Source organism: Theobroma cacao, chromosome 9 (genome assembly GCF_000208745.1).
Source record: "Theobroma cacao cultivar B97-61/B2 chromosome 9, Criollo_cocoa_genome_V2, whole genome shotgun sequence".
NCBI lineage: Eukaryota > Viridiplantae > Streptophyta > Magnoliopsida > Malvales > Malvaceae > Theobroma > Theobroma cacao.
The window spans coordinates 37,567,603-37,579,224 of record NC_030858.1 but is presented as its reverse complement, the minus strand read 5'-3'; the positions used below and the strand labels follow the sequence as shown (position 1 = coordinate 37,579,224).

Sequence of the window (11,622 nt, the reverse complement as noted above, 5' to 3'; positions counted from 1 at the left end):
TGATGGGCACCAAACTTTTGGTGGTTTTCTTCACTTGTTTTCATGCTACACATCATTAATCACCTAAAAACACTAACATACCTAAAAATCAAGTCAATCCAAGATTATTCTCTCTCCATACCCATTTTGACTAGCCATAAATTCATCATGAAAACATGTAATTTAACCTTGGAAATTCAGGAAAAATGCATGGGTAAGGTAAATCACTAGCAAAATCAAAAAAATTTTACCTTTGCTTGATCAAATCCTTGAATTCCAACACTTTCTCTTTGATTTTTCCCACCTAGGGTTTGTTCTTCCTTGGTTTCTCTTCTCTTCTGGTTTGGCTGATCACTATGGGAGAAATGGGCTGATTTTTTACCTTTTTATAAAGAAATAATAAAATAATATAAACATGACACATGGCATTTCCTTATTGGTTCAAATTTTAAGTATTTAACTTTTAATTCTTTAATTCTCCACCACACATTTCTCATGTTTATCCATTTCCATGATAAATAAAACCCTTAGTCTGGACAAATGTCGAGGTAAAAATTTACCAATTTGCCCCCGGGATGGCAAAATTACCATTTCGCCCCTATACTCTAAATTATACCGGAATTAAAATTTTTCACTTCTAAACTTCAAATCATACTCCAATAAGTCAAATGGGGCCAAAAAAAATCTTTTCTAAAAATTTTCATTTTGTCCCCAAGTGGCAAATGACCATTTTGCCCTTGAATAGTAAAAATTTCGGTTTGACTCCAAATTGATCATCGAACTCCGAATTACCATTTTGAGTCATCCCTGAACTGTGAAACTCTTAATTTCACCTTAAAATTCCTATTTAAACTAGTTCGAGGCTTAATCGACTTAATGATACCATTAGGGGCAATATCGTCTTTTAACAAATTCTCAAACTTCCTAAATATGTGACAATTCTATTGAGCATGTAAATGACGTCGTAATTATTTTATAGAACAGGGTTTGACATAAAAGATTTCCTGCCTAAAAATCCATGAATGTTTACTTACGCCCATGAATCAACACATTCAACAACCAAAATACCAGCATTCATGAACCAACACATTATTCCTAATTAAACTACTAGCGACAATGAATCACATATACAACTAGAATCAATACAAAGGACCAACACTCAATTAATCCAACCATGAATCAACGCATTATTTCCAAAATATAAACAACAATCATGAATCAACATTCTGGACAACCAAAATACCAACAACAATCTCAAAATACAAGCAAACCTAAACCCTAAATATCAACAAAATCTACCAACAAGATTATTCCTAAGTATAATAACAAAATCTAAACCCAAATATATGAGAAATTAGAAGCAAACAAACCTTATATTCTGGGCAATACAAACACACCACCAATTGAAGCAAAATCAAGAGACTCAAATGGAAGGGGCCTATTGGAGAAACGGGGGAAGCATAAGGAAGGGGACTCGAAAGTGGGAGGGCTAGGCGGTGGTTGGTGTGGGGCATTGGTTGTTGGCAGAGGGTGCACTCAGGTGGGGCGAACAGTAAAGTAGCTGAAGAGTGAAAAGAGAGCAAAAGGGAGAGAAGAGAAAAGGAGAAATGAGTAAAGGGAGAAATCAAGGAAAAAATCCCACGTGGAGATTTTTATTTTACTTACCGACGGAAGATTTCGCCGATAACTAAAATAGAAATAGATGGGGGAAAAACTCTCGCCTGTGAATTTTAATTATTAATTACCAATGGAATATTTTGTCGGTAAATAAAAAAATAATACCGATGCAATTTTCGTCAGCAAATTCGTTGCTAATGCTATCAATGTCTCACCAAATTACCGATCACTTAGTCCGTCGGCAAAATGGTTGGTAAATTCTGTTGGAAAAATATTACCAGTAGAATAATTTCGTCGGTAAATTTTGTGTCGTTTTGCTATTCATGCCACCATTATATTACTGACAAATTGAGTTCCGTCGATATTTTTCATCGATAATCCGTCCGTTTTTCTCATATTCTTCTCTCGTTGGCAATCCATCGGTAATTACCGACGGATTATTATCAACAGAATTAATTCTGTCGATAAAGCCTTTTTTTTATTGTAGTAATGGGACACAAAGATGTTAATTGCTACTTTGAATTATTTAACGTGACCGAATAAAATTAAAATACTTCATAATCAGATTTATGTAAATTGGATTATAAATAATAATTTGGAATATAAAATTTTAATTTTGTATATATTATTTTTTATAAATTTTTTTAATTAATGCCATACTTATTAAAATTTATTAATTATTTTGAACATGGTTTTAAATTTTAATTTCTTTGAAAGCTTGTATGCTAATGTTCCAATCTTAGCTTCCAATATTTGAAACGTGTGCTATGTGTGACTATGGGGAGTCCTAGTTTTTCTTTTCAAAGGTGATGCAATTGTCGGACTCAAATTCAATGGAAACACAAACCCTTTCTTTGGTCATGGCATAACATCATCTTATGTATGCATTTTCAAATAAAGTCAGCATTCACGTTGTTATCATGACTAGGAAATTGTATTAAAAGAAAGGAAACGCCCAACCCTAAGGAATATTTACAGGTTTGTGATCTCATCCTTTGTTAAAGATAACCGAAATGGTTCAACACTTTAACAAGATTAATATACATTCATCAAAGCTTGCATAAGCTTATTGACATGAGACAAATATATAATTTTGGATAAAATACCCTTATTCTTCTAAGTTTTGATTAAAATTACACGAAAGTCTATTAATTTTTAAAATGAATATTTTATTTTAAAAAAATATTTTTCGCTAAACACGTAGATCCAGTCGTTAGTTAATCGTTAGTATTTCTGTCAACTTGCTGACATGGTAAGAATAAAAAGACAATATTACTCTCGATTAATTTTTATAATTATTATTATATAATTTTATTATTTTTTATTAATTAAAGAAAAGGCTCCCCATCTAGGTAAAAATATCTTAAAATTTCAAACCATTATAAATATGGTCTTGACAGATAAACTATTGAATGATATAGTAAATTCTCCCTCGTGAAAGCCCTGAGTAACAAGATTATATTGTATCTTATATTTTAATAAAACAAGAGATAAGATGTGTTTAAATTTTACGTATTGCAATGAGAAGAAAAACATAAAAAATAAAATATCCAAAAAATTCAAACCATTATAAAAAAATGTAAAAATCATTGTTTTTGTAAATTATTTTTTTTTCTATCCATATAGAGTTTACAGTTCAAAACATGTTCTTGATAAATAAAATGTTAAGCGATATATTAAATTCTTTCATGTGAAAATCCTGGGTAATAATGATAATATGGGGTCTTTTATTTTAATGAAACACTCCCTTTCATGATACAATGCTTATGGCTATTGAATATCTTGCAACAATCTCAATTTGGGATTCAAATTTGGAGAAATTTGGGACTATATATTCTTGAGGCTATGATTAAAAGATGTTTTAATTATACATATTTTGACTAAGAAACAAGCAGATACGCAATCTTTCTTGTCCACCAGTTCATACTGATTGTTGGAAAATTGGGCCAAATTAAGTTGCAATTAGCTAATTCGTATCATGGTAACACCGTTGATCATAGGGTCTTTAATTAATTGATTAAGTAATTAATAGCAGTAAAGAAGTAATTTGGACGCCATCAGTATTGAAAACAACTTCGTTAAGCTACCCTTAAAAATAGCAATTGAAAAATATTATATTATATTATAATCTACTACCTGGTATGATAGCAATGTTTATATTATAATAAATGTCATTATAAACCTAAAATATATTAATAATAGGACAAAATGGTAGATATATGGTATAAATTAGTTTATAACTAATATTTTTAGATTCTAAATTAGAATAAAGACGTGTAAAAGGTTAATTTGATTAAGAAATTTTTTAATTAAATTAATTAAATATGCTGTAAATATTAAATCAATAGATCAAAAATAAGTTTTCGGTTATATTTAATATATAATTAGATATATATTATAACGATCCAAATTAAGCTTCTTCCTTGACCTACCATCCAACCTTGACCCGGCTCTTGGCCCTACCACTCTTTAATCAAAGAGTTGATTTAATCGTTTTACTTTTTGAATTAACCGAATAACCGAGAATTAATCGAATTGTTTTAATCAAATATTTTTTTCAATTAATTTAATTTTAAATAAAAATTACTCACCCTTAATTAGAAAGATAAGCGAAGGAAAATCAAGGTCAAAGCCGGTCTTGGTAGGAAATTAGAAGGTTGAGGAAGAGAAGAGGAGAGAGATATTTTATGCGATGATGACAGTAGGTAATGACTTTTTGGTAAATATTCAAACACAATCAATGGGTTCTTAGGTTCTTGTGCCAGTCTTACTCAGTTGAAGCTTGAAACCAACTTGTGCTTAAGCCTCCACTTCCTATTTTGACCCATAAAATTCAACCACTCAGAAAACCTGTGCCATAGACAAAACTTATCAGATTGATTGCTGATCAAGTTCTTTCCACTGAATTTTCCAATTTTTTTTTTAATTTTTTTTTCATTTCTGGGGTAGGGATTTTGTCTTTGGTGAGTATTCTTCTGCGCTATATCACCTTCAGCATCCGGGAATTGAATTAGAAGGGTCTAAGAATGAATGTGGAAAAATCTCTCTTCAAAACACTTTTGGATTCAGTCGTCAGCCTGCACGTCAATCCGATGAAGCAAATATTTCTAAGACAAGAAGAAGAAAAAGGCACATACTGCAGAAGACCACCCTGTGTTGGCCATCAACTTTGTTGTTGATTTTCCTTGTGTTTATACTTGCTTCCAAAAGGGTTTTTTTCAACGTTTTCAAAGGAATTAAAACTATATAAAGCTGCCTCCCCCTTTCCATTTCTTTAACTGCAAAGGTCTCTTGGGATAGATACAACTAGCTATACATTAACAAGTTAAGATGGCAAAGCTACCAACTCAACTCTTCGCTTGCATTTTCTCCATTATTCTTGTCTTGCAATATTCATGCCCTGCAACATCTCGAGAAGTTGGTAAGGAAAAATCTTGGTGTTTTAGTAATCCCATATTTCGAATTCGTTTTCGATCATCAGAGTTTTTATTTTGTTGTTTCTGTTGTTGCAGAGTATGAAAGTGAGTTTGATTATAATGAAAATAGTGCAAGAGGGCCTGCAAGATGGGGAGAGATTCATCCAGAATGGAGAGCATGTAGCAATGGATCAATGCAATCTCCTATTGATATGTCGAATGAAAGAGTTAATATTGTTTCCCATCTCGGGAGGCTTAAGAGAAGCTACAAGCCATGCAATGCCACTCTAAGAAATAGAGGCCATGATATGATGGTAATGAAAAATTTTTTTAAAAAATGAGGGATAAATATTCTCAGTATATGAAATTCATGGACATTTTTCCTTTTCTTTTACTTTCCAATGGGTACATGCCAATGCATTTAGCTGGCCAGCTTGAATATTTCTTTTATCTTATCTTATCTTACAATGGCCCTACATGCTATAATGGTTGTTACAAGACTATGGCTTTCAAGTTAATCATTGTTAAATGTGACTTGAAAGAATCGTATTAGGTGAGATGTTATGGGATAACAGCAGCATATTCTTATCAAAAAAATTCCTTCCTATTTTCTTATCATACTAAAGATCATATACAGTACCACATTTTATCAAAAAATTTTCTGTAATTTGAATCAATTTGTGTATGCAGTTGAGATGGGACGGTGATGCAGGAGCCATAGAGATCAATGGTACTGAGTATGCACTCAAACAGTGCCATTGGCACTCACCTTCCGAGCACACCATCAATGGCAGAAGGTAACTTTTCTCTTCCCTGATCATAAACCCAACAACTATCATAAAAGGAAGAACCAAATACTTATGGGAAAATTGAACCTTTCAGGTATGATTTGGAGGTGCACTTGGTTCATGAAAGTGCGGACGACAAGGTTGCTGTGATAGGGATCATGTACAAGATTGGCAGACCAGATTCTTTCCTCTCATCGGTAAATATAAGAGTTTCCCTATCCATATATAGTTTTCATTCCTGTGTTAATCTGATCAGATAGGATTAATTGTATATGAATATTGTTAGCTAGTTAGTGGAATCTATCTCTCACTTAATCTGCCATGTTTGGTTACCAGTTGCTGGATCATTTAGCAAGCATTACTGATATCACAGAAGGAGAGAGCGTGGCGGGTGTGATCGATCCAAGGCACATAAAAATTGGCAGTAGGAAGTATTACAGATACATTGGCTCTCTTACTGTTCCTCCTTGTGATGAAAATGTGGTGTGGAGCATTGTCAGAAAGGTTTGCAATAACCTTCCTCAAATATTAATCTTGCTGCTCTTTTCTTCGTGATGTAACCTGTCTAACAGTTCCTACCCCTCTTTGATCAGGTGAGGACTGTGACCAGGGAGCAAGTGAGATTGCTTCGTGTGGCCGTTCATGATGTAAGTTTCGAATTTTACCATGGAAAATCAAATTAACAGCATCGTAATCGATTTCAATCTTGATTAATTATACTTGTGGAGAGGCTGATATCAATATTTCGCAGGCTTCAGATACTAATGCAAGACCACTGCAACCGATTAACAAGCGCTCAGTTGAACTCTTTAGGCCAGATGATGAAGAAGAGAATTGAAGTCTATAAATAATACCACAGATGAAATAAATATATTTATGATTGTCACCATCCTTCCTCCTGCAATCCATGCCAGTTCAATTTTTGAAGGAATCATGCAGATAGTTAGGGATGAATTCGAGTTTAATTAGGTAATCAGTAGATAAATAGTTATTTATACACACTTTCATTAACTTTTTATAGATATATAATTATTTTTTTAAATTTTGTATTTTTTCTTAATTTGTTTTTTTTTTGTTTGTATCGTCGTATTGAATGTATCGAAAATCTTTATTGTAATACGTGAAATATTTTATATGTTACAATTTTAAGTAATTGTATAATTTTAAACATTTTATTTATATTTTAATTGTATTTTATTTTAAACTCTAAATTTAAAAAAATGAACAGTAATTGAGAGTCGAATATCTAATAACTCTGTCTTTATTCAAGAAGATATATATTTTAATTTTTTAACAATAATAGAAAATTGATAATGGTAATGGTTTTAAATGCAATCAAACAGCAAAATCCAGTCGAATTCTCCTGCTGAAGAATCGAAATCGTGATTCTTACTCATGTTTAATCCACTCCCCATCTCCCTCTCCCAACAACTCCTCATCAGCCCATCCTCCCAACCCAAGCGCCAAGGACGTGGTAGCATCCTTCAAGGACTGGCTCAACGCCCGTAACAACACAGCTCTCCTCGACCGCATCTTCACTATCCTAAACTCCCATGGCCAAGTCGCCATGAACGATGCATCCTCCAGGCTGTCCCACCTCAACCTCCGACTCTCCGAGCCCTTTGTCCTCCAGGTCCTCTCCTATGGCCACTCCTCCTCGCAAGGCGACGTTCTCTCCTGCCTCAAGTTCTTCGACTGGGCAGGCCGCCAGCCTGGGTTCCACCACACCCGAGCCACCTTCCATCCCATCTTCAAGATTCTTTCGAAAGCGAAGCTCAAGTCTGTGACGCTTGAACAGTTCTTGCAGGATTATATGGCCCATAGGTACATTCACAAGGTCAGATAACACGACACGTTGGTCATGGACTATACCATTGCAGGGAAACCAGAGATGGCACTCCAGCAGCTCAGCAGAATGCGGTTCCACGGTCTTGACTTGGATGCCTTCGCCTACCCCGTGCTTTTGAATGCTCTTGTAGAGGAGAGTTGCTTTGACGCCGTTGACATGATTGCTTAATAGATTTCCAAGAGGGGTTTGGAGAATGACATCACTCACTCCATCATGCTCAAGGGCTGGTGCAAGCAGAATAAGTTGGATGAGGCGAAGGCCTACTTGCGCCTCTTGGCGGAGGGTGGGGAACCATTTGTTAGGCATACCGTCACTACATGATCCTGGATTCGCTTTGCAAGTGTAAGAGGTTCAAGCATGCCGAAACTGCACCTGATGCTGAGCAGCTAATTACCTTGCTCTTGAAGCTAATTAATGCCAAAAAGACAGTTGGAGTTGGAGTTTTCGCTGGATACTCTCTTCTCCTTACTGCTCTTACAATTCCTGAGGATGGCAAGGTAAACAATCCATCTATTTCATTAAGACTAATACCTTAGCCCATAAGTGAACAGTCTGTAGATGGACTTGTGTAAAATAACATGGAAGTATCCCCACATTTCCTTGCCTAGCATCTTGCATTTGTCACCCCAGTCAGGGTTTTTTTCCTAATGTTTCACTTTTATTTTTTGGGGGTAATTCTTGTTGTGGGAAATGAAAACGGCTTTGACTTTGCTTTTATTGATGCTGACAAGATCAATTACTGTAACTAGCATGAAAGATTCATGAAATTGGTGAAGGTAGGTGGGATTGTTGTATATGATAACACACTGTGGGGAGGAACCGTTGCATTGCCTGAAGAGTGCACAAATTGCTTGTAGCTGATTCTCGTATCCAAATTTTACTTGCACTGGTGATGGGATCACAATCTGTAGGCGTATTCACTAAATTCTTCAAGTCATAAATTGTTTATACTTCTTCTCAGCCTCAAATGTTATCAATTTCAGTTTCAGTTTCAATAGCTGCTCTATCTTTGACTCTTCAATCAATGAATACTCATATTCTGCTCAAATTTTATTATTTAAGTCAGATTTCAATGGAAAACAGTGATGTAGACGCACTAAGTTTTAAAATTGTTAATTAAGTGTTCACGCCAACATTGTTATCATCACTTAAAAAACCTAATCACAACATTCGAGTCACCGAGGATGGTCTTGGGTAAGTAGAAACATTTCAGTAGGAACACATTGGTTTAGGCTTTTTGTGGCTGCAGTTTACCAAGCACCACTCAGTTGGCAGCGATGAACCACTATTAGACAGTGACCAGTATCACTTGTAAAAGATGACACAAAATTTGGCCAAACAAATGTCAAAAGGCTGAATTGCTGTCACTTGGTATTATGTTTTCTCTTGAGGTGGTGTAGCTGAGTGATCATTTTGACAATGGTGTTACAAGAAAATTGGTGCATATCAGAGATGAAAAGCCTTCATTGGCATACCACCTGTGGCACTTCAAATTGGGACAAAGAATGTTTGCAGCATCAAAATTCTAAACTGATATTTACACTTATCTTAAATCAAAATAATGAAGAGACAGTAGCTAAAAATACTTTACTCTGCAAAAAGTTTGCTTTCGTCCTTCAAAGTTCACAAATAAACCAGATCTCAAAGAACTAGTCTTCTCTTTTTCCCATCTAAAAGAGAGCAGAAAAACAGACAAGTCTAATGAAAATAACCAAAAACCTGTCCACCACATTCCTACTAATGGCTTCTTCATGATCCAAAATACCATCTGGAGTTGAAATCACAACATAACCCCCACTGCAAACAAGATTATTAAAGGACAAGGTAAGTATTAAACTATAAAAGGTCATCATCTCATGATATGAGGGGTTCTACAGACATAGCTGGTACATTTGCATTTCCTCTACCCAGCACTTTCTACACAAAATTGGCAATAAATAATTGAAACACTCAAAATACAAAGATTTTTAACAAACCTGATGTGTTGGAAGTTTAAGTATTGTATACTTTTCAATATCCTTCTCTCTGATGTCCTGCCTGTAAGTGAGTGCCCTGCAATCATTTACCCTGCCTTGCAGTTCAACTGTTATCCTCCCCACTCTTTATTGATCATAAACCTGAAAATTCTTGATTTATCCTTCCGAAAAGAAAAATTACAAAGAAGTTAACGACACAGTAGCAAGCAATAGATTCAACAGCGGGCAGCATCATGCAGAGCCCCATGCCTAATGGTTTCCAAAGGTCCGAATAAACAAAAACAAAGCTCTATTTGACAACAGGCAAGGAGAAACGTCTCAGAGCTCCATCCACACCATATTGATGAAGTAAAAGGGCACACAAAGATAAAACCATGGATTCTGGTAATGAGCTGAATAGCCCAACCTGTCACTGAGTTTACATCACACACCCCATAAAACTTCAAACCAATGGAAAATGTGTAACCAAGTAAAGAAATATACTATATAAGTCAACTCTTCGACACACATAGGCATAGGCATACGCATTCACTGATTTGGCCTCAAATAACACTAATTTCCATCACAATAAAGATCCAATTTAAGCATTAAAGAAAACTTCACAAGGTTCAACAAACAAGAAGCAAATTTCTAAGCTTTTTTACTGGGTCACTCCGACCTAACTAATTCTTGAGATTAATCAATAACAATTTAAACTTGAGCAAAACTCCATTCTTAATAACCAAAACCCATTAGCAAAACAATTATTATGAATATTTATTTATTTATAGTTATTTAAATTATTATTGGAGATATTTTTAAAATAATTTTTTTGTTATATTTTTAAAAAAAATTATCAATAAGTTTTCATTATTAGCAAAAAGAATTTTTTGCCTTTTCATCTACATCAACCAGAAATACATCATCAAAGCAATTCATCAAAAGAAAGTACATAAGTGGCTTATTAAAAGGCATAACAAGTTATTATAGTGTTAAGCTCTTTGCTAGACTACAAGGGCGATTTCGCACTATTGTTGCTATTGCCGTTGAACTTACTGTCAAAGTTACTCTAATTTTTATTTATATTTTAATTTTAATGTTTATTTCATATTATAAATTTAATTATTAGTAAATTATATTAATTAATGTAAATTATAATTATTATTATCTTATACAATTAAGCATGTATGAAGCAATTAATGAATATTTTTTACACAATCGAATATTTAAATAGGTTTAATTAATTAACAATAATGAATAAGAAACGAGAATTTGAGTTCGGATAAAAAATTTAAAAAATTTTCGGATAGTTATAGGATCCAAATATTTTAATTATTTATAAAAATCAAGATCGAGTACTCAAAATTAACAAAAACTCTACCCACAAAACATTCGAGAATCGTTTAAACAAAAGCAATAGAAAATGACTGACAAATGAGAGTGTAAGAGAGGTCTTTTTCAATATGTGGGTATGATTCAAGCAAGTGGCTGCCTAATACAAGGAATCTAGAATACCAAGAGGCCTTTTAAGAAATTAGAATGTCTAAACATTTCTTAAGTAAGGTTTGAGTATCACGTAAGCATGGGCCATAAGGATGTTAATTGTTACTTTGTATTATTTAATGTGACCGAGTAAAATTAAGATACTTTATAATCAAATTTGCATAGTAATTTTATAATATTCATTAGTCGAATTTATTATAAATAATAATTTTTAAGATAAAATTTTAGTTTAGTATATATTATTTTGTATAATTTTGTATAATTAATATAATACTTATTAAAATTTATTAATTATTCTAAATATGATTTTAAATTTTAATTTATTTTTTACGAATTAACTTTTATTTATTAATTTAATTTTCATCAATAATACACATAAAAATTGATTTAAATTTATTTTAATCTAGTATTTATTGGGAACCAGTGGTGTCTAGGAAATTCGGGTAACAATTCAAAAATTTAACAAGATATTTATAAGGTTTAAGTACCTTATCAAATAATAGAGTTCGAATTAA

The 11,622-nt window shown here is 33.3% G+C and overlaps 1 protein-coding gene and 1 pseudogene across 1 annotated transcript; both read left to right on the top strand.

Moving 5' to 3' along the window:
- LOC18590906 (alpha carbonic anhydrase 7) lies at positions 4,527-6,939 on the top strand. Its single transcript, XM_007016731.2, has 7 exons — positions 4,527-5,017; positions 5,109-5,326; positions 5,703-5,809; positions 5,895-5,997; positions 6,137-6,304; positions 6,394-6,447; positions 6,552-6,939. The coding sequence occupies exons 1-7, from the start codon at positions 4,927-4,929 to the stop codon at positions 6,636-6,638; spliced, it is 828 nt and encodes a 275-aa protein (XP_007016793.2). The 5' UTR covers positions 4,527-4,926; the 3' UTR covers positions 6,639-6,939.
- LOC108663307 lies at positions 7,057-8,599 on the top strand (annotated as a pseudogene).